At 41.1% G+C, this 23,094-nt stretch overlaps 1 protein-coding gene across 2 annotated transcripts in view; it reads left to right on the forward strand.

Annotated features, from left to right (window-relative positions):
- The window catches only part of SUCO (SUN domain containing ossification factor), a 62,837-nt gene extending 39,957 nt beyond the window's left edge, over window positions 1-22,880 (forward strand). For both annotated transcript variants that reach the window (XM_053245757.1, XM_053245756.1), the window contains 10 exons: window positions 1,679-1,744; window positions 2,476-2,550; window positions 6,678-6,762; window positions 7,815-8,951; window positions 9,688-9,775; window positions 11,210-11,314; window positions 15,213-15,367; window positions 16,781-16,872; window positions 19,819-19,874; window positions 21,054-22,880. In XM_053245757.1, coding sequence (XP_053101732.1) covers window positions 1,679-1,744; window positions 2,476-2,550; window positions 6,678-6,762; window positions 7,815-8,951; window positions 9,688-9,775; window positions 11,210-11,314; window positions 15,213-15,367; window positions 16,781-16,872; window positions 19,819-19,874; window positions 21,054-21,500 — 2,306 coding nt within the window. In that variant the 3' untranslated portion in view covers window positions 21,501-22,880. The remainder of the gene's footprint in view (window positions 1-1,678; window positions 1,745-2,475; window positions 2,551-6,677; window positions 6,763-7,814; window positions 8,952-9,687; window positions 9,776-11,209; window positions 11,315-15,212; window positions 15,368-16,780; window positions 16,873-19,818; window positions 19,875-21,053) is intronic.
- Window positions 22,881-23,094: the final 214 nt, after the last annotated feature.

Raw genomic sequence — 23,094 nt, forward strand, 5'->3', positions numbered from 1 at the left:
ACACAAAGAAATATAAGTTTCTAATGCAAAGTCTAACACTTTCTCCTGCTCTAAACCTCTGAAGCCACTAGGCTTGGCTTCCTGTTCCCCTGGAACTTACCAAGATGAGAATCAAGCCTCCTACCAGTCTCTCACCCTGAAAGATTATCCTGCAGCTCCGTCATGAGGCATCTGACCTCTTGCTAGTCCGCAAAGACTTCCTTTCTTGTTCCCAGAAATTCCAACAACAACTCTATGGCCCCAGCTACCTGTTGGACTGATTAGTTGAGCTCTGGAGTTCACCAGCCTATCAGTCAAGACAGGTGTTCACTTCCTGTTAACTCTTTAGAGGGAGGAAAGATGGGTCACTACAGCATTTTTATCCCATACCTGATGAAATCCTGCAAGTCAGAGAAATAGTTGAATAAGACTTCCATGAGCCCGAGGCCAAGGCTTCAGCGCCTTGCATAGCCCCTCTACTCTCTGCAAGATAAGCAGAAACAGAATAAACTATTCAAATATGTGTAACTTTGGCAGCCTGCAACTAGCAGGATTCAGCTTGCTTTAGCTCAGAATTCTGCTTTTAGAACCCAGCCTTGGGGGCTCAGCTTTGCAGACCCCTTTCCAATAACCGTGTGATATAGTAGCCCAAGGGAGCAGTCCAATCCACTGCAGAACATTGCGTGCGTAAATACAGATAGTCTGATACATCTGAAGTGATTTAATTATATGACCTATAACATTCATTTAGTACAATTTAAAAGTAAGTTTCTAGTGCTGGTCAGTTATCCAAGCACCTTTTGCACTCATTGGTCAGGACTGTTGAAGGTAAGAGTAGATGTATTTCTTAATGAGTGTTTGGTATTTTCTGCATGTTTTTCTGTCTTCAAAAGTAAAAGGGCTAAACACTGACTAAGTAAACTGAAAACAGGTGGGTCTCAGTATATCGCCAAGGGGGCCAGACCCTCCTGTTGCAATGGCACAGTCTTAAAATTTGCAAAGGGGAGACACTGTAACTTCTCCCTTCACTATAACACTGATAACACAAGCTACACCTAGTGAAAACTTTCCTTCTAAAAATATGTTTGTGCCCTTTTTGGTTCAGGGCTTGGAAACCCTAACTGGGAACTGTTTGGCTGGGGAGAAAAGGGGAATTACTGAATTTTACAAATTGTGCTGAACTACCAGCCCCATCTTTCTGTAGAAAGAGGGATCTGAAACTCTGGGCTGGACAGCTCCTAGTGATGCTCCCATGGCAAGGCACAAGACCTGCCATGGTGGGTTGCAGTGGTAACACCATGTCTTCCTTCACGCTCTTTTCTTTGCAGTAACTGCTTTGTTCTGAAGCATAGCTGCTGCCACTTCTGCTTGTGACAGGCAGGGAACATTGGCCTGGCCTGATCTCTCCTCCCCAGAGCTGTAACCCACAGATGGGCTGCAGTGACAGCCATAGTCCACTGCCAAATTTTGACATGGATTTTAATATGAAAATGTTTTATTGTGTTGACTTTGGTGTGTTAGTGGGAAATACAATTTACAGGGCTTTTTTGTTTTTAAAAAAAATGGGAATTTGATCCAGCCTCAGCTATTCTAGTCTGTTCTTACTCTTAAGTAGACAGATATGGGTCAGACTGTTTTGAAATGTCCTTCAAGGTAAGGATGTTTGTGACTTACTTCTACTTTCTTCCCTCTTGAACAGATTATCCTTTGGACTACAATGTGGGGGAAGAGAAGTCTTCAAAAAATCTTCTTGGTTCTGCCACAAGTGAGTACAGGTCTTAGAGTACAAAAATACTCTTTATTGAAAGGGAACCGGCATTTGTACCAAGGTATATAAATGAGATAAAAGTATTAGTCCCAGAGAGCCCTCTCTGGCAGCACCTTTAGAATACCTGACAACTGAACCACTTATTTTGAATCAACTTCCTTTGTGGGTAGGTATATTCTGTTCTGGTTTGGACTCAAGGCAACAGATGTTAAGTTCTGGTTCTGTACTTGTTTACTTTCTGGTCTCTCCAAATCTCTCTCTTAACTTGACTTCTTGGATCTCGGTGCAGGCAATAGTTTGCTTTTCAATGAAGATAAGTTTTCTTCTAAGTACCCTGGCAAATGGCTTATTGTTCTGGATGGTGATTGTAAGCTTGGTGATAGCTTGACATGATTGCTGAAGCAGTGTTCCCTTCCAGTTCATTTTTGTTTGTCATTGAATACAGAAGACAGAGTGCATTCTATCCAGCCCGCTCCAGTTTAATGTTAAACATCTAAACGGATGTCCTGACCACTCCTTGTTATGGAGACCCACATTTAGCATGCACACTCTTACTTAGTGTACATGACTTCCTGTTTAAAAAAAGACCTGCATGCCAAACAGCGGGGCAAAAATACCAGTGGAAAGGAGCAACATTAGAAAAGACCAGTTTTCTACAAGCTTTCTTAGTTGGTGGCAGGGAAAGAGAAGACACCTCATTAATCAATCGCTCTCTTTCTCTCTTTTAGATGCCATTTTAAATATGGTGAATATTGCTGCTAATATACTTGGAGCAAAAACTGAAGAGCACTCTACTGATCAAGGTAAATAAAGACAACTTGTTGGATTAAACTGTTTTTCAAAATAGCTGTGGTTGCTTTGCACAAATAGGGGGTTTCTCTCTGCTTTTCCCTAAAAGAGTGTTCATACTCTTCTCGGCACCTATGCCCTCAGCAGCAGCATAAATTGAACCCCAGGAGAAGGCAATCAAATAACATTATTTAATCCAGGAAAGATTTGTGGGGGGAGAGAAACAATAAGAATGTATCTTAAATAGAGTAGAGAGATTTGAAAACATGTTGTCAAATAGAAGAACTATAATACAGTATAGATAATGGAAGCAGAAGGGAGTTATCTATCTTTTGGAAAGATGCTTCCAAAAGAAAGAGAGGTAGACTGGAAAAAATGCCAAGCAAAGGAATGTTTGTATACACACACTTATAGAGTAAAACAGGGCAAGCACTGTGTTTAAATAAATTTATCCTGTAATAAAAAGCAGACCTGGACAATGTATGTTTGTCAAGCAGAAATAAGAAACATATAAATGTAGGGACTGTCAGCACCTCCACAATACAGCCTGAAGCCCATGCTGTGCCTGCAAAGAGTGCTACGCTTACTCCCAGTTTTGGCATCAACTTTCCTTTTACACCTTCAATAGCCAAAGATCATCTTCTCTTACAGGATATAGAATCAGTTCTGGGTTCTACAAATAATACACCCTCTGGTTCCACCTTCAAAGGATTTTCCATACATGATCTCGATGTTGATAGACCTGGGCTCAGGTCTAGTACAGATTCCAAAAACCCAGTCAGCATCTCCTACTAGAGTAACACATAGTTTTAAAAGAGAGATCCTCCTCTCCATCCTGCATGCTTACTTACCCTTGGAAGGAGAGATAGCACTATTCTATTCTTCCTTTAGGAAACATATGGACTACAGGAGCTTCCTGGGAGCCCTGGATCTTGGCTATATTTACACATTTGGTAAATTTAGAGATCCTTATTTCAGGTCATCTCCATTCTTCCCATATGACAATGACTGTAGAAGCTGAAAAAACCCAAAGTTAACTACTCCACAGGCTCAGGAGAAGTAACTTACCACTTTTTAAAAGCCACCAAATCCACCTCCCATTCCTCAACCCTCCTTAGAACCTCCTAAAGGTCCAAAAGGGGATTCTCAAACTCACCCAAAGTCTCCAGATGTCCAGATCCTTCCTCCTTTGAGGGATCAGAATCAGCCCACAGTTCCTGAAGAAAATAAATTGGACGATGAGTACACCTCAGGTTCTTGGTTGCTGCAATCAAGGCATCTCGATGGGTTATCCCTGTCACGTGCTCCTGGGCAGGACTATGCTAATTAGCTAAATAGAAGCCTTTAGAGCTCGACGGGGATGACCCCGCCCAGTTCTTACAGTCCTGCGTTGCTCCTGGCAGGTTCTTCTTTCTTTCAAAACTACTGCTATTCCTGTTTATCCATTCCTTAAGGTGGCTTTGTACAAACGAAGAATCCTTCCAACCCTTCACCAGATGAGAATGTCCCAAACCCACCTTCCAATTCCCCAGTAGAGGAAACAAAGTCATACCATATACAAGTGGCTGAAATTACCTGAGTCTTGGGCTTGGAATTAAAATTCCAAGCCCCAGAAGTCAAGGATCTGGTTTAAAACTTCCTGGCATCTAACTCTGCATTACCAATGTTACCAGTTCTTGCCAATTCCTCCAAATCCACCTAGGCATCTAAGCATCTTGAGAATTTTTATAGGTTACAAGAGAGGGATTCTCCTCTTCTTTTTAAACATCCTGCCCCAAACTTACTTTTCTGCTAGTAGCAAATCTAGCAGAACACACTCAGCTGCAGTAGAAAGCGGTGAAAACTGGACTCCATGGGATGCAGTTTAGTTTCTTGCCTCACCATCAAGATTGCTAATTGGTCTGTATGGCAAAATATCATTATTCCATATGGGAAAACTTTAAAAATGACCTCAGGGATACCCCTCAAATTCTGAAATTGAAGTTTAAAGATGTACTATACAAATCTGCCAGCATTTGAGCACAGCGAAACATCTGACTGAAATGGAATCACACTCACTAGCAGGAACCATATTTCTTCAACACCATGCTTGGCTACGATCTACAAATCTTCAATTGGACATGAGAGAGAAAATAGAAGACCTCCAATTCGACGGAGACTATGTTTTCAGCTCCCAAATGAATGATACCATGGAGAAATTGAAAAAATCAAAGTACATGGCCAAGACTTTACATCTTTCTCTATGCCACAATCTTATTCTCAACTGATCAGGAAGTATGGGAAACAAAAGTTCCAGTACAACTCAGACTGCAAGGACTACAGAAGGCCTTTCTAGTACAAACCCAGACATTCCTATGGCCAAAACCAGAAACAGATTTTAAAAAAACAAAACAAATCCCAAAAAGCAGGACCAGTCAAAACAGTACCTATTTCTACAGACCAGTCTTCCACCAGACTTGTCCCTGGCTGGAGAGCCATCACATCCAATGCTTGAGTATTAAGTATCATCTCCCCCAGATACACAATCAGATTCACTACTATACCCACCTTCCTGAGGATGAAATACACCCACACAACTCCTACTTTAAAAAAGTGAAAGTTCTCATTGTGGCTGGGGATGGTGGGAGTTGTAGTTCAAAAACAGCTGGAGGGCCATGGTTCCCCATCCCTGCTCTAAAAGAACAAAGGAAGGGATTTTACTTCAAGTTCCCAGAAGAGACGGAGGCCTCTGTCCAATCCTAGACTTATTTGCTGGATCAACAAATTTGTCCATCCAAAAAAGTTCCAAATGGTCACTTTACAAGGCATCCTCCCAGTACTAGAAGAAGTCACAAGAAAAAGAATGGCTCGTGACTTTGGACATGAAAGGCACTTATTTTCACATTGGTACTCGCCCCAAACACAGAATATTTCTATGTTTCACCTTGGGACAACTAGCCTACCAATATACTGTTCTCCCCTTTTAGTCTCTCCACTGTACCTCATGTTTTCACAAAGTTCATGAGTGTTGTCAATGCCTATCTGAGAACTCAAGGTGTCTCCATCTTTCCGTACCTGGACAACTGTCTGGTGACTTGCACAATGAAAGACTCCTTAAATTACCACACCCAGTACATTTTGACAGTGCTCCAAGACCTTGGTATCCAGGTTAACTGGGGGAAAATCTATCCTTCAACCTTCACCCTGACTCCAAGAGGTTCCTAAGAGGTGTTATGAATTTGTTTCCCCCACTGAGGAAACACATAGAACCTTGGAGCCTTTCTTTAGTATTTTCTTCTTTGACAGAGGCACCATTCAAGCCTCTTCCTTGCTGAAATTGATAACCCTAAAAATGGCATTAAGGTTACAAACCCCCCCCCCCAATTCTTTCCTGACAAAGAAGTAATGAGAACTGATCTCTTTTATGCCTAAAATAGTTTCTGACTTCCATGTCAACCAGGATATCGTTCTTCCTGTGTTTTTCTTGAATCTGCTCTGGAACGATCCCTCCACTCTATGGATGTCCATAGAGCCATTCTTTTCTATATGGACAGAACCAAAGGCTTCAGGAAGACAGAGGCCTTCAGAGGTCATAACAAGGGCAATACTATTTCCAGACAAAAAAATTTCTCATTAGCTTGTAGAACTCATTTCCCTGTGTTACAAACTTCAAGGAATTAGCATTATGGACATTTGTAAAGCAGCCACATGGCCTTTTAACCTATCATTCATAAAGCACTATGCCACTGATGTCCAAACAGTGGCTGAGGCTAATTTTGGACAGGCAATTTTAAAGAAAGGTTTTTAATAACCTCGTTGCATTTTTCGCCCAGAACATTCTCTTGCCACCTCTTTGGTGGTGAGCTTGCGCTCTGTACACACAGAGTGGAGCTTCAGAGCACCTAGAGAACTATGAAACCCTTCTGTGGGGCTATTGCGCAGGTGCATTACCCTTAATGTGAATGATCCCAGATAACCTGTTACGGGTAAGCAACCTGTGTTTCTTTTTTATACTTAAGTTTAATTTGACAAATTGGTTTTTTAAAAAAACAAGTTTTGATCTATTTTGGTCTATTTGCAGCCCATTCACTTCTTCTAATCTTCTTTAGTTGATGATTCCTTTCTGTTGAATTTGGTTCTCTTGATTTTGTTTTTTAAACAGGAAATGAAAGTATCCCTGAAAATACAACTGCCACTGCCAGGGTGACACCCAAACTTCCAGAGCCAACCACCATTCCTTCCTTAGAGTAAGTGGTGTATGTATTGGATGTTTAGTCTGCCCAGCCCCAGAGGATCTTAGTAGATGAATGAATTCAAACACAAGAGGAACTAACATTAAGATTAGACAAGAAAATGTGTTAGCCTTCACCTCATTCTCTTCTGTCCTTTTTTCCTACCTCTTCTCTCCCACGTGTCTGCAGCTTAAGTACCCTTTCCCTGGTCCCCACCCTAAACTTATAATTTCTTTTTCTTTCCCCTCCATCCCAACAGTCAACCTCAAAATGCTCAAGCACTTTAAATCCCCATTCTACCATTCAATCTTGTCTTGCACCAGAGAAAGCTTGTTTCTCTTACAGTGGAGGAGGGGACCTTTTTTGAGCAGGTTGTACTTCCTGTTTGCTCCAGAAGAAAGGGCTGTGCACACTTAGATTCTTCCCTTCATCGAGTGGAAGATAGCCACTCCCAGTTCTGGTCCTGCCTTACTCCAAGGAACAGGGCTTCAGCAGAACTCTATCAAACTTGTTTGTTTTGAGGGGCAAGTGTTCTTTCTCCCACCTCCCTCTGAATTAAATTGGAGTTGGAGTTGTTTTTTAAATTTGCTGCTGGAGACTCTGAGGTGGAAAGGGCTCTTCCTACTTGCTATATAGCTCTTTGTCTGAGTGGACAGCCTTGGCATCTGAGCCCCATAAAGTGGGCAGCGACCCCATAGCATTCTGGTCTAAGGAGTCAAAGACCACTGGACATAGCAGAATAACCATGAGGAAGACTGCCTGGCAGAGAGCAAAATCTACCCTACCCAGTTCAGGCCAGGCATCTAGGCTCACATTGGGCAATCAACCTTTCTGCCAAAACAATTGTAATCAAACTGATAAAAATGTAAGAATTGTACATTCTAGTAGTTGGTTGAAAATAATTTCAAGTGACCTCAGTCACAGTAACAATAATTGTAACTACTGAGTTGGCTGATTCAAGGAAATTGGTACTCCTTTCTCTTTCTCTCCCCCCTCCCCCCGCCCTGGCCAGCCAACCTAGGGATGTGCTGCATCTTGATAATCTAATTTTTAACTTCTGTTTATAGGCTTGTTACTTCAGAGATACCACAAACTGATAAGGACCCATTAGTCGTAGATATGACAAAAGAAAGCCCAATTGTTCAGCTAGTCCATGAATATGAAGAAGAAGCAAGTCAGTCAACAGTGACCCTGCTACCCAGTGATGAACAAGAGGAAGAAATGTCATGGTTTGAGTCTGAAACGCAAATCTATTGTTATGAGTTGGTGACAGTTTGTTGCATTTCCAGCTTTTCAGAATATTTATACAAATGGTGTTCAGCAATAATGACTCTGGAACGCCACCACACCAAAATGGATACCAGTTGGGAAAAATACCACTCTGTAGCATCTTGGCAGGCCCAGCTAATTCCGACCAAATCTTTGCATATTTCAGTATATGAACATTCTCCAGAAAAACTGGACACTTTAATTGCAGAACTATCCGAAACTATTGTAGGGGTCTTAAATATTGTGGTGAATGAGACGCTGGCCAATCAGACAGAGGGTACTTTTGAACTGGAGCCTAGCCATCCACAGACTGTGTCTCAGTCTATCCTCTTGGATGTTACAACAGAAGCTAAGTCACTGTCTACAACTGAGGTGTCTTCAGAGCCTACAAAACATGAAGCTGTATTGGAAACCCCGGAAGTGCCTCCCCCAGAAGAAATCCCTTCTGAAGATGGAGTTGTAGGTTCTGTTACAGAGAAGCAGTCTACAACCAGCATTGTAACTGAATTCATGGAAACTAGGACAAAAGAAACTGCCTCTACTGAAATGATCTCAAAGCCAACAGAGACTGTTCCACAATCTGAATGTACAATTGCCATAGAAAGCTATGACAAAGAACCAAAAGTTGATTCTTCAGAAATAGATAAGCAAGTGGTGTCTCATATTATAGAATCGTCATCATTGGAAATCAAAGATGATGAACAGACAGTTGAGGAAACATTTCTTTCTATTCCTGTTCCTGGTGGATTGCCACGAACTGCTACGGACTTCTATGCCGAGTTGCAGAATTCCACAGACTTGGGTTATGCTAATGGAAATCTTGTTCATGGATCCAACCAAAAAGAGTCTGTCTTTATGAGACTTAACAACCGTATTAAAGCCCTGGAAGTAAATATGTCTCTCAGCAGCCGCTATTTGGAAGAACTTAGTCAAAGGTATGAGTAGCAATGGGAGTCTTCCTTATTTTCAGGAATAAGAGATCTTTCTTACTTGAAAAATTGATATTTTTTTCTTAACTTAGTTTGGATTTACTGAGGTTATCTTTAATCTGTGTGTGAGCGAATTTGTTTGAAACATTTTAAAGGGAATATTTGCTCACTTGGCTCCGCTATGCATTGAAAAGCTTTTTACATGTGGTCTCGAAGCTTCTGAATAAGAGCAGGCATGCCCACAACAGATATGATCAGAGTTTGGCATTTGCACATGTCAGATGTACTACTCATGCAAGTGTAAAGGGTAGGAAACCCAGCCCTATTACAAAGGGCCAAATTTTTCTACATATTATTACAAGCATCTGAATGTTGCTTTATGGTACAAAAGACAGACCTTTTGTACTATGAAGCAGAATTCAGGAGCTTGTAAAATATGCAGAAATATCTGGCCCATTGCAATAGGGTTGGGTTTCCTACCCTTTACACTTGCATAAGTAGTACATCTGACATGTCGGAACCTTAAGCATGTATATGCAAGCTGATTGCTTGGGAAAGGATTCTTCTTCGTTAATCAAGATCGGATGTTTCCATATCCGCTTAAGGAAGGGGGCAAGTGCAAGAAACTGGCTCAAAAGGTCAATTGCCCTTCTCATTATGTGGTGGTGATGTGGGAGAAGTTGGGTTAATAGAAGATGGAAGAGTGGGTGCTCTCTAAAATTGTATCTGACTCACTTTTTAGATACCGCAAACAAATGGAAGAAATGCAGAAGGCTTTTAATAAAACTATAATGAAACTTCAGAACACTTCACGCCTAGCAGAACAACAGGTATGTTTAGAGGCTGGTAGCAACACAAAAGGGGCATGGCCATAAAATAACATCAGTCTGTGGAGTGAAGTTCTGATTTGTTTACCACTTCAGTTCACATAGGTTTATAGGAAGCCATCAATGCGTGGTTTGTTTGGATAGTTTCCCTGTTTCTGTTTTGGAAGTGGTGAGACTGAAGTAATGGTGGTTCTTTCCCCTTTATCTAATAGCTGTCGCTTTCCTCTTACTGTCCAGTGGATTTATTTTCATTCAAGAGAACAAGACTGCACCTTGACTCATCCAGTCTGTTAACCTAACCCAGTATTCTTTATTGTGAGGCCCAAAGATCAACGGTGGTGCCCAACAACCCTCAGTGCAACTCCCTGACTAATTGCTTGGGCCAGTGAGAAGCTTTGGCTAAACCTAAAGACTGCACAGTCCAGTGGCACTACACGGAAAACTGCCATTCTCACCGTGCACTTTGCCCGGTGCCGGGAGGCTCCTTTCAGAGAAGTGAGCGCCCTTGAGCCCCTGCACTGTCTTGGAAGGTGTGCATGGAGTGCTGGGAAGAGTACCCCTTGCCAGTGTTTTCCTGAGAGAGAGAGAGCACTCCGTCTCTTAAAGGTTCCACCCAGCACTGAGAAAAGTGTAACACTGTGCAGAGGTCAGCTCAGTGGGAAGTGGCTCTTGCATCGAAGGGTGTGTGTGTGTGTGTGTGTGTGTGTGTGTGTGTGTGTGTGTGTGTGTTTTTGCCAAAGTGGCTCCTGGTTTAAAAACTAGCAAAGACCACCCATCTAAGCCTAAAGCGTAACACACATACACAACTGTCTTATTTTTAAACTTTTGATTATGATGACAGAGAGTCTGCAGTCAACTGTGATAACATTTGCTCTAATTTTTGTTAACTTGGGAAAATGAAAAGTCCTTTCTCAGGATCATACCAAATCATTTTTGCTGCCTATAGCAACATCTTGTGATTCACTTTTAGTGCAGCAGCCTATGGAGAAGTCTTGCATAGTTTTTCTATTCTCTGAATAAGTTATGCAAACATATTTCACTCTGCCAACCATTAGAGAAGTTGCTGTAAAGGGCCCCCAGATCACCCTCCTTGACTTACGGAATTCCTGCCTAGTCTCTCTGTGGCTTCAAGATGTCTGGCTAATTCCTGTTTTGTTTCTTGAACTGTTAGAATCTTGGTTTTTAAGGGGGTTAAATGGAGCTGTGATCTTGAATTTGTGTACATAGTACACAACATACAAAAACGTCTTCTAGCAAAAGGTCAAGATGGTCTGGTCTAGTCTTAAGTGGAGCCACAAATAGATCATTTTATTCTTTTCCTTGGCACTTAAACCTTATGGCTCATGTTGCTGTCCATCTTTGACAACAAAGGAACATTCATGTTCAGTGAAATAGTTAATGAAAGAGGAAAATATTTAATTTCTTCTCTTCACATAGGACTTAAAGCAGACTGAGGCCATCCAACTTCTACAAGCACAGCTGACCAACATGACACAACTTGTTTCTAATCTGTCATCAACAGTGGCTGAACTGAAGAGAGAGGTAAACGTTTGAATCGTGTGGCAGACAAAGTGCCTTGCATATGGGATGATAAGCTTGGAACTTCTGCTGTAGATTGCAATGCAATACTTGTGTGTGTTATATACAACAACATTCTTACTATGTTTGGCGGGTAGTGGGGTGGGTGGCTGATGCCATAGATCAGATTTGGGCCAAGTTGGCCCATATGGCTCCTGGGCAAAAATGTTCCATAGAACAAGACTCACAGGAGGTGAAAATATCTCTTCCTGAACCTCTCAAACTAAACAGATTCTCACTTGGCCACTAGATTAGTGATCATCTATAAATAGATTGTGCCATGGGTCCACTGTAGCGACTAGCTGCTAGATATTCTGCTCTGAAAACAAGAGAGGTGCATGAGGACTGCTGAAATGTTAGACAACCCATTTTTATTTGCTATATTGTGTGGGCTGGAGTATCCAAGCCCCCTACCATTTCTGAGAGAGGGCAGTGCCTAGCAACCATGAATCATCATCTGGGTTCTATCTTGGTAAGCAAGGATTCTTGCCCCTCTTCCCTATCCTGTGATAGCTGCAGTTGTTTCTGTGCACAGGAATACTGATGGAACTGGACAGGCTGAAAGTGTTTAAGCATATCCTGCACTTCATGGTTGTATGAGCATTTTCTGAAAGCATAATGGCACCAGAGTCCATCTGAATGGTGTCGTGACAAGACAATCCAGTTCTGGTGGAGCCTCTCACTCTTCAAAAGCTACTGCTTGCTTGCTGTGCACATTCACCTAGTGTGTGTGTCTCTCCCCCCGCCCCCAGTAGAAGGCATCCATTGGCCTAGGAAAGTTTCAGCCTCCCCCCCCCCCTTGCAAATAGCTATCTCTGATGATGTACTTGTGGGATTAGACTGTTGGGAAAAATCTAAACCACTAAATAGAGATGAAAAATCTTTTGAAGCTGTGGAGAAAAATCTTCCCAAAGGCAACATTTTAGGAAATATGTTCTGCTGACATAAAGTTTGCTTTCCATTTTAAGAAAATGAAATAGCATTAGCTGGGATTTAAGCCTGAGGTTCAAGCAAGCACCTTGTGGTACCTCATTGGAAATCTTTAGTTGGAACAAGTGGCCCCTTGCTGTATCCCAAGCTAAATATGAAACTCCCCTCACTCTTGAAGGCTATTTGTCATTCAGCATTGGAGAGCTGCTGTTCAGCAAAGCTCTGCAAGTCCAGAGCGACTGTAACCTCACAGTTTGGGTGCAGACCACTGTGTACAATGTAGCAAATGAGGTTGTAAACTAGTATTTGGATTATGCTACTTTCTTTACTCAGTTACAAATATACCCAGTGTGAGCATTACTACTGTGCTCTGTTACAAAAGTATGTCCTTTTCCTAGTGGATAAATAAGTTGAACGTAGAGGACTAGTTTAGACAATATGTCAAAACCAGTCCACCTGCCGGGCACTTAGATGTGCATAAGCACGACCAGTGTGACTTTTCCTTCTAATTGTATGAGAGAGTTGTTTGAACCTCCTTCTCACAGTGACCCTGAGCCCCCCTCCCACCAATCACATGATTAAAAAGGGGAAGGCACACTGGTAGAGGGAGGGGAACATGCTCATGGGGGGGCCAGCTTGGGTATATTGTCCAAATTGGCACACTAACCATTCAGTGCTTTGATAATCTGTGGTAGTAATTTTTATTCATTGTAACCTGTCTTGTCCTTTGTTCTAACACGTAAAGGTGTGATAGATGTTAAAATGATATTGTGGTAAACGAAACATTTTTAGTAAGAAGGAACTCCTGTTCTGGAGAGAGAGAGATCAAAATCTAACACTCTAATAATGTAACCAACATAATACCATTGATCATCCTATATAAGAAAGTCCCTCCTAAGTATTTAACTTTCTTAAAATATAAAATATATATTATCCAGCCTTTGTTTCGTGGCGAAGAGAAAAAGGGGAAACTATTCTTCCTTCCGAAAAAGTGAGTGAGTGTGAGAGAATGTGCACGCTTTGGCTTCCACATTTCTAGAACAGAACAGGTACCACAGACATTAACTGGCTGAAGTTTTAAGTACAGCATTAGGGTAAAGGGAAGACCTCTACCCAAACTGAGGACAAATTGAAAATGGCACATTTGTGCCTCTTCTGTTAAGATAAGTTCTGTTAAGAGTTTCTGTTAAAGACTGAATGAGTAAGATTCCTGATGAAGATCTTGGTCTGTCATTATGAGCTCTTTCTTCTTTTTAAGGGCATGTCTACAGTACAAAAGTAGAGCTAGTTTCCAAAAACGAAGTATCGGTCTCCAAAGAAACCTGGGAATTGTAATTATTTCAAGGGCAGGGAGATCTAACACACAGTTTGTAGCATCCTCCTTATGGGAAGGATGGGAGAAAATGTAAAAACTTCGTTTGAGACCATGACTGACATCCAGACTAATGTTGCATGTACCAAAAAATGTTCTGGGTGTGCAACAGAAGAGGAGCAGTTTTTGTTACTCTCCCCTTCCCTCTGCACCACCCAAAAATATACAACCCACAAGGACATAATTTCAGGGGATGCAATGGGCTGCAGAGGAAAAGAGGTTGGCAAAAATTGTTCCTCCCGTTGTGCATATTTCGTCTGGATGCTTGTCAGTGATTGGTCACATACACTGTAAATAAATGCACATGTAAAGTATGTTCACTTCAAGATTACAAATGGCCTCAAATTCAAAACACCTTCTATTGTCCACTTGGAAGGAGGTGTCTGCAGAGGTTCTCCAGTAGGGGGAATGGCTACAGCTTGCTGCTGGTTTCTTTTGCTAGAGGTCAGAATTATGTATGCAGCCCAAGCTGCTGGGTATAGGAGTATTTTCTCCCCCCTTGTCTGGTGAGGTAGTTTGCAACACAACAATCTCTCTTTGAATAGGCTGTACTTTACTGGATTGAAACAAGCACTTTTAAAAAAATGTGGTGTTAGGCATTTCATCTAGAATATTTGTACTTGTGAGCTTGATGATGGCAAGCTGTTGTTTATCTCTGACAAACAAGACTTGGCTTTTTAAAAGGTGTGCTTCATTTTCATATCTCAGCATTTGAAGAATTCTGTGGCAAAGTTACTGGCCCTCTAGAGTCAGTAACTGGCCTAGAATCTAGGGGCCAAATTATATGTAATTTGTAATGGCCCGCACTGTTACAACGCACTCTTGAGATAAGGAGCTTTGCTTTGGGGTTAGGAATGCTTGTTTCTCCTCCCTTGTTTGTTTCCAGACCAGTTTTTGTAAGATAAACAATGACAAGGGAGTAGGGAGTTTTGCTGGGGGTGGAAATGGCTGCAGGGGAAGTATCCCTTCTGCCCCACCCCTTCTCTGCTGCAAAGTGCTGCTCCCGCCTCCAGGAAATTTGCAGCTTCTGAACTATGATTGCCTGCAGGTATTGTGTAATGTGTAGTTCATCCATGGTAGACATCCTGATGAGCTAGAAGCTAACCCAGAGACTTCAGAAGAGGAAAAAATTGTTTTGGGGTGTTTTGTTTTGTTTTTGAATGTCTGGTCTTATTAGGTTCTGGGAGCTGTCAATTCAGTTGGTCCAGAAGCAAGTGTGCAGTCAAAACCAGGCACTTGCGGGTTGAAGTACATGAGCAAGCTAGGACTACAATATGTATCATTCCCTTAGTGCACAGAATTCAATCTGGCAGGCTTGCAGTGGGAACTGAGAGTTGGTTAGACACCAGAACCTGATCACTGAGAGGCCTGGTTCAAGGCACATGCTCCAGTACACTAAAGAAATTAGACCTGTGTGTTTAGTGGTCTCCAGAATCAGAAATTGGAAATACAAACATTAAAACTGTAGGTTGACTATTGGCCCTTTTTCTTACTCTGTAAATGAAGACTCTCGTGTTGCACCTGCTCAATCACATGTTAAATCTTTTTCTTTTTTTTTAGGGTTCTGATCGACAAAGCTATCTTGTGATTTCCTTGATACTCTGTGCCATCTTAGGTTTGATGCTTTTTGTGCAGCGTTGCAAAAATAAGTCCGAGTTGAATGATGATTACTTCTCAAAAGTTCCCAGAAGTAACCACTATCCCAGTCCCAAAAGGTAACTTATCCTTTTTCAACTTTTATGTTTCTAGCATTTGAAGCATTTTCTGTTGTTTGTATGCCAACACATCTCTTCACTCATCATTTATTACAAAATACTCCCTCTGCTTAGCCAGGATATTGGAAGCAGTAGAATGAGGCCAGAAATGTACAGCATCACTATATTTCTATAGGTCATCTGAAATCAATTCATCTTGGTGGAGTGATTATTACAGAGGCTTTTAACTGTAGTTCAGAAACTTGGCAACGGGTAGGGCCAAAATATTTCATTTTTAAATATCCACTGCATACTGGGGATAGAAATTATACCCATGTGGAAGTTTGCAGATCACCAGGAGAGGTAACTTATTAAGATCAATAGGCCTATCTTGAATAAATGTAAATAGCTGTGTCTTCTGGTGAAAAACCTATTAAACTTGGAATATTAATCAAATATGTATTTTCAAAGAATCTTTGCTGCACAAGCTAGACAGATCCCATCATTGCTGATGATATTTTCACAGGGATCACATTGTAGACATCCACTTCAAATATAGCACAACTCTTGATCAACTTTACCCTGATGAAAACCTAGCATAAATAGTTGTGCTTTTACATGCACTCTGTCTCCAAATTCGAGCTCTTAGACCCAATTATGAACAAGTTTGTCAAGGTATGATAACCTAGAGGTATGAATTGGGGGTTGTTCCATATTTGGTGTGTGTGTGTGCGCGTGCGTGCACACACGCAATATTATGTTACTGAGGCAACAAGTGTGCAGCTCTGTAGAGTGTAGCTTGGCATGATGTTGCTCATCTTCAAGTTTTGCTGCATGTGCACATATACAGTATCTGTACCAGTACCAAACATTGATACACACATTAATTTTTCATAAGTGTATCTCTCCTCACAGAACATAGATTTAGAGGCATCATCAAAACCTGTCTGAAAGAACTAATTCTCTCATTCATGAGGTTACCATTGCTACATTTGAAGGAGATGTTCACAAGGCCATATGCAGTACCATCAATACTGTTAGTGCAGCAAAGATTTGGAACGATGTGTTAAGATATCCCTAGTTGGATGGGTCTCTCACAATAGAGATGCAACTCTTCAAATGTGCTTTTGGGTAGTCCTATTGATCTCTGGGCTTATCTGCTTACCTAAGCTCTATGAGACAGTTCTCTTGGGTCACTTATAAACTTGCATATGCCTACAGTATGTAGCTGGAAGTGAAATGTTTTTGCGCTAAGCTCCTGTATTAAGGGGAGTGGAAAAGTCTAAATGACAGATCTTATGGGGTTTCTGATCATCTTTCCTATGTGGGTGGCTTGCTGGGGTTAGGGCAGAGAAATTCTAAGGATTGACAGGAAGGAGAGGATGTTTATTCCCCAGCTGCAGATGAAGCTATTCTGTGTGTGTTTGCCTACAGATGTGTGTCTTCCTATGATGATATGAGTTTGAAAAGAAGAACCTCCTTTCCGCTCACTAGATCTCAGTCTTTTCAGCTAAACAACAAAGAAGGTAGGAATGTCAGTCGTTCACGTATTTGTTGCTATAAAATCTGTACTGTATTCAACTACAGGACAGCCTTCATTTTGTGGTAGTGTAAGAGCTCAGTTGTATTTGGCTGTCTGCTAAGTTAAATGCCTCCACTAGATGGCCAGGTTTTCCAGAGTTCGCCTGATTGGGTAGCTGCACAGCTGAGTTCCACCACATGCCTCTGGCCTAGGCAGCCCCTCCTCACCAGAGGGATTTTTTAGTTGTCGTGGCAGCACTGTGCAATCGGAGGGGCTTCCACTTCCCTTCTGAAGTTGGGAAACACAGTTGTAAGAGAATAAGCAATTTAGCTACTACTTCATTCTTTTACTGAGAACTGATAGTGGAAAGTTACTTAAAATGCATGAATGTTAAAGACAAAGCTCTTTGGGAAGAGAGCTTTTGTATGGTTTTATAGCATTGCACTTCTGAAACTCATCAAAGCACTGTTCCTTATTTCAGATGTAACAGTGTTCAGATGTAACAGTGGTTTTGTTTGTTCAAAGCACATTACCTTAGTGTCAGTGTAATTAGAGTGTCCCATTAGAAATGGAGAAATCTGGGTTCAAATCTGCATTCAGCCATGAAGCCTACTAGACCAATCTCTCCCTCTTTCTCCCCCCCGCCCCTGGCATAACACACCTCACAAGATTGCTGCGAGAGGATAAAGAGGAAAGGACTATGTATGTTGCTCTGAGCTCCTTGGAGGAAGAGTGGAATAAAATGTAATTTAATAGTGTAATCACAATTTTCTGGTCTTCTCCTGTCAAATAGCTTTACTTGTCAGCAATTCCTGTGACATCATACTTGTTTCTTGCATTTCAGCAAATCACTTTTCTTCCTCATTTTATCCATAAGCTCAAATCTTGCACACAGCTAGGCTGCTAAGTAAGCAAAGAAGCACCTTTCAAAGTGGCGATTCTCTGTATATTAAGCAGGGAGAGGGCAACTACTCATATTCAAGCACAGCATCTTTCCAGTGGCTGTTGCTGGTATCTTTCTTGTGTTTCTTTGTAGACTGTGATACCTTTGCAGACAGGGAACCATCTTCTCAATATTCTTATTAAATGTAAACTGCTTTTGGACCTGTTGTTGTTGTTGTTGTTGTTGTTGTTGTTGGAAAGCAGTATATAGGTGGTGGTAGGTAGTAGGCTACTTAAATTCCGGTGTTCTTTATTGTAAGCCCCAGGAGCCAGTGATGGCTCCCATTGACCCGAAGTGCAGCTCCCTGACTAATCTAATACTCTGCACAACCACAGCTTATTCCTGTGGTTATGCAGAGTATTAGATTAGTCAGGGAGCTATTCCTGTGGTTATGCAGCTTATTCCTGTGACAGACTCAGGGGTTACTCTGTGCTTTCCTAGGTTCTACCCTCAGAAGAGAGATGCTCTGATCCCAGTTTTAGGAGCATGCCACTCCTTCAGGGTAGGCTGCCACCAGTTAAAGGCTGGTCTAAAGCTACTGACCAGGCTTAGACACTAATTGCAACAATCTTAGAATTGTCTGGCTTGATACTTAACAGGCACTGTACAGCTGGAGTCCACACAACCCAGCTTTAAACAACCAATATATTTATTCTAAGAACAAACCAACAGTAAGTAGCGTTTGACCTTACAAGGCACATAGGGAAGAGTTTTGCAAGTAACCCACTGAAGCCACATCTATGTGTGTAAATTTTATTAAATAAAGGTTGCACCCCGAATAAGGTAGTGGGGGAAATGGAGAGTTAAAGAGGCACACAGGAATTCAAAAGAAAATACAAGACCATTAATAAACTACCTAGCACTGAGTTTTACCTTAGTCTTGCAGTAGGCAAGTTCTTGGCTGAGAGCATTAATCTCTACTACATCTCCCTTACAACACCAATAGCAGCTTGGTTACTGGCAACTCATGATTGGACTAGTGGTAGAAAGGCTGGGGAGTCTTGGCCCTTTGACTTTCCCACTCTTCCAGAGACAGACAGCTCTAGGATCCAGTGGAAAGAGCCAGTGTCTCTCTGATGGAATAGTGGTTTTAGGCCAATCCAGGGTTGACGTTTTCCCTTCAAACTGGTGGTTCTTCATTTATGGGTCTGAACTCACATGTTACTGCTTTGAACTGGTCACTATCGTGAAAAAAAGCTTAAGACTATAGCTTGATGGCTCAGTAGCTTCAGTGACAAAAGGCTAGTAGCGTCCTCATTCAGTAATAAAAGGGAGGAATGTCCCCCATTCAGAGCACTCAAGTGGAACGGAAGTATCAGGCATTCTCGAGCTAAGATGGAGATCTTCATTTTGTCACAATTCCCCATCATACTAATTTCTGTCTGTATTTTGTCTGTTTGTTGGCTTCCATGTTGCATGTAGAAAAGATCTTCTGGTCTTTGCATATATTCAGCATAATTGTGGAAGTTGGTAACCCTTTAATGCTCCTAAACAAATGCTGATTTGAGACTAGAATTCCCCAGATAAAGACTGGGAAGAGCGGGGTTTTCCCATCCTTCTTTTTCATGCTTGTGAATGCCTGTGTACAAAACCAGCGGGTGGCAATTATTTTGGATTTATTTATCAAGTGACCTTTTTAATGTGCTGTCACAGTGAATGCAACTTGCTCCTACCTGGTGAGCAGGGTTTTCCCAAATAGCAAGCTCCCTAGATCTTGGGCACAGAGTACTTGCAATCAAGTATTGCAAGAGAAGGCTACTAATTATTGCATTCTTCCTCTTGAGATCTTTCAAGCAATAGGTACTGTGTTAAGGCCATGTGCATAATAGTGCGTGTTCTGATTTAAGAACATGTTCAGAACTGAGTTGTAGTTTCATTCATATCTGGTCCTTCAAGATGAGTTTTTCTAGTTGCATTCAATTTTAATGTTATCTTAAATTACTAAATGAAGAATAATCAACTGTGTGAAAATAATAATGTATTTGTATAACTTTCCTTTCCTTTTAGTGGGCCCAGATGAGTTGTACATTGTAGAACCACTGAAGTTTTCACCAGAAAAAAAGGTACTTTGTGTAGTGGCTAGCCTGCCATTGTGCTAGTCTCAAAAACAAACTACGAAAGTAAATCCAAACAGATGTATTATGTTTCCTTGGCCAAAATTTATATACTAGTAGGTGAGGCCTGTCGTTGACCAGGCAAAGTCATTTTGTGTAGAGTAAAGATAAAGTTATGCCGTCAAATCGGTGTCTGTTCGCGGCAACCACAGAGCCATGTGGTTTTCTTTGGTAGAATACAGGAGGGGTTTACTATTGCCATCTCCCGCGCAGTATGAGATGATGCCTTTCAGCATCTTCCTATATCTAACATATAGGAACACTCAAGAAATTTATGTAATATGCTGGCAAAAGGGAAGTAAAAACAGTTTGAAATTTGTAGGATGTCGACTTCAAACATTATTATTCATTTTATTGAATAATTGCCATATATGGTAAAGTTGGAATCTGAGAAAGATCTTATGTTTCTCTTGGGTATGATGTGTTTTAATTGAGTGTTAAAAATCTGTTCAGAACAATAACAGTTCAATCTGATGATTATATTCAGGATTTCTTCTAAAAATAAATACACCCCAAAAAAATATTTAAGCCTTGCCCCCAACAGATTCTGGTGAAAAAAAAGTAGTTCATTCAACTAATTTCAGTGGCAGGATTGTGTATGCAAAATTTGATGTCAATCGGAAATTATGTCTATTTCACACAAACACACCCACAAACTTTTCAAAGTATATAATAGCTTCTATACAAATATCCTGAACAGCAACAGCAAGAACAATAGCCAAGCAAATACAAAACACATCACACTGCTGGCCAGAAAGCCCTGGTGCTTGGATTAAACCATTTTGTAGAGCTTAGGCTCCTCCCCTTCCCACCTATTGCTTCCAGGGAGGAAATTGGGCCACACCTGCTTCCTAAATCACATGGCTGTTCTCCATGGGAAATGCTAAGGCTAGTCTGTCATACCATCTTACAAAGGAGAACACCAGTAGACTAGCTTTTCTTAACTTGCCCAGTTTCTGTGTGTGTGTTATTTTTAATCTATTGTAACTAAATAGAGCATGGTGTTTCCACCCCATGGCAGTCCCTGCTTGAATAGGAGAATGTGCAGAAGGTGACAAAAGTGGACATGCCTCTGAGCTAAACAACCTTGAAAGGTTGCTGCTTACCTATTCCTCTTTCTCTTTTTAGAAAAAACGTTGCAAATATAAAAGTGAAAAAATCGAAACTGTCAAGCCAGTAGCAGAGCCAGTACATCCAATAGCCAATGGAGAAATAAAAGGCAGGAAGCCTTTTACAAACCAGAGAGACTTCTCTAATATTGGCGAGGTATACCATTCTTCCTACAAAGGTCCCCCGTCAGAAGGAAGCTCAGAAACTTCATCACAGTCTGAAGAGTCCTATTTTTGTGGCATTTCAGCATGCACAAGTTTGTGCAATGGACAAATCCAAAAGACAAAAACTGAGAAGAGAGCACTCAAACGAAGGCGATCTAAAGCCCCAGAACAGGAGAAGCTCATAAAAACTTTAATGCAGACTAAGACGGGGTCCTTGCCAAGCCTGCATGATATCATCAAAGGAAACAAGGATTTAACTGTGGGAACACTTGGTGTCACAACTGTTTCTGGGCACCTTTAAAGCTAATTGAACTCTTCACAATGAGAGCTTTTGTATGACAAATCTTGTATTTGAGTGACTGTCTGGGAGGAAGAGGCTGGTTCATTGGGAAGCATTCGTAAATTATGGTGACTTTAAAGAGAAAAAAGATAGGATAGCATAAATAACCATGCTTGGTTAAAAAGCTTCAGCTTTTTCAGAGCTGATTTCCTATTATGGACATCTTTAGGAGGGGTGGAGATTGTGGGATGAGGGCTCATTTTATACAGTGTTTTTCAGAATTGCTAAGGTCTTGAAACCCTATTTGTTGGGTGGAACAGAGTTGAAAGCATAAACCTTTCCCATTTTGCTGTGTTCCTATTTCTAGCACCTTCCCATATTTATGTGCCTTTTGTCTATTTATAATGCCACTGGAAGGAGGAACAATTGTATTTGTATCTTTAGTCTTCTGAAAATGAAACACTACAGTGCTATAGAAGAATATGTTGGCCTCCAGTGAGATTCAGTAATCTGGCTTGGATACTGTGGGAAGCAGGTCAGGGTAGACATTCTCTTCAGATCTTTGTTTTGCAGACTTGCTTGTGGCCAATACCACGTACATCTGATGTAGCAGTTGATAGCCTTCTCTCATGGTACAGCACCCCTGCAGGATGTGATACTAACATACATGCCTTTGTTACCTAGACTGACTTTATTAACCACGATAATCACCATTGTGATCTTTAGTAGCCTTCCTGCACTAAAAAAAAATCAAGCAAAAGAACTAATTTACACCGGTTCTGTGTACACGTATGGCCATACGTAGAAATGCACCAGTGAATTTGTCAAGTTTCAAGATCTATATTCTGTTCCAAAAGGTATGTCCCTAATGTTTGTTTTTTGTATTGACTAACACGTGTGGGTGTGTGTACTTTATATGAATTAATTTTTTATTGCATAGTTGGAATGTGTGAGTACATCAGAGTGAATGTGAAGGAAAGCCCTTCTGAGAGGTTTGGTGTTCATGTTGTGGAAGTTTAATTTATTGAGCACTTTCAGTAGTACCTCCTGGTTTTATTTTTCTTAAAGAGCTAATGCCTTTCCTGGATATCATGCATAATGTGACTTTGTTTTGCAGCTTTCATGTTAGTCCTTTTTACAGTGATGTACTTAGTCTGCACAGCTAGCCAGTCAGACATGGACCTAGGTTTTTGTTTTCTTTCTCTCTCTCTCTCTCTCTCTTTTTTTTTTTTTTTAGAACATGGATTGAGAAAGGGGGTCCAAACCAGAATGAAATCGAAGAGTTATACTATTTGAGTGAAGCATACAAAATGTGGCACTAGAACTTGTAATAACTACAAATTTGTAGTGCCATTTAGAAACTGTGAATTTCCAAATAAATCTGAACACTTGTCTTTAAAATGTATGGTGTATTTTTCTTTTGTAAATTAATCTAGTGGTAAGATTTCTCAATGGGTGAACTTGGAGTTCATTTCAACTTACCAATTCAGTAGTTGGAGGAACATCTGTTAATTGTTGTCCTGCCTTGGACAACAAGAGTAGGGTTTGGGGGGGGCTCCATTTTTTGGCAGGTCCTGCATCTTATCCCCCCCCATCCCCCTGCGCAGCCTTTCCA

This window comes from Hemicordylus capensis, chromosome 4 (genome assembly GCF_027244095.1).
Source record: "Hemicordylus capensis ecotype Gifberg chromosome 4, rHemCap1.1.pri, whole genome shotgun sequence".
Classification (NCBI taxonomy): Eukaryota; Metazoa; Chordata; class Lepidosauria; order Squamata; family Cordylidae; genus Hemicordylus; species Hemicordylus capensis.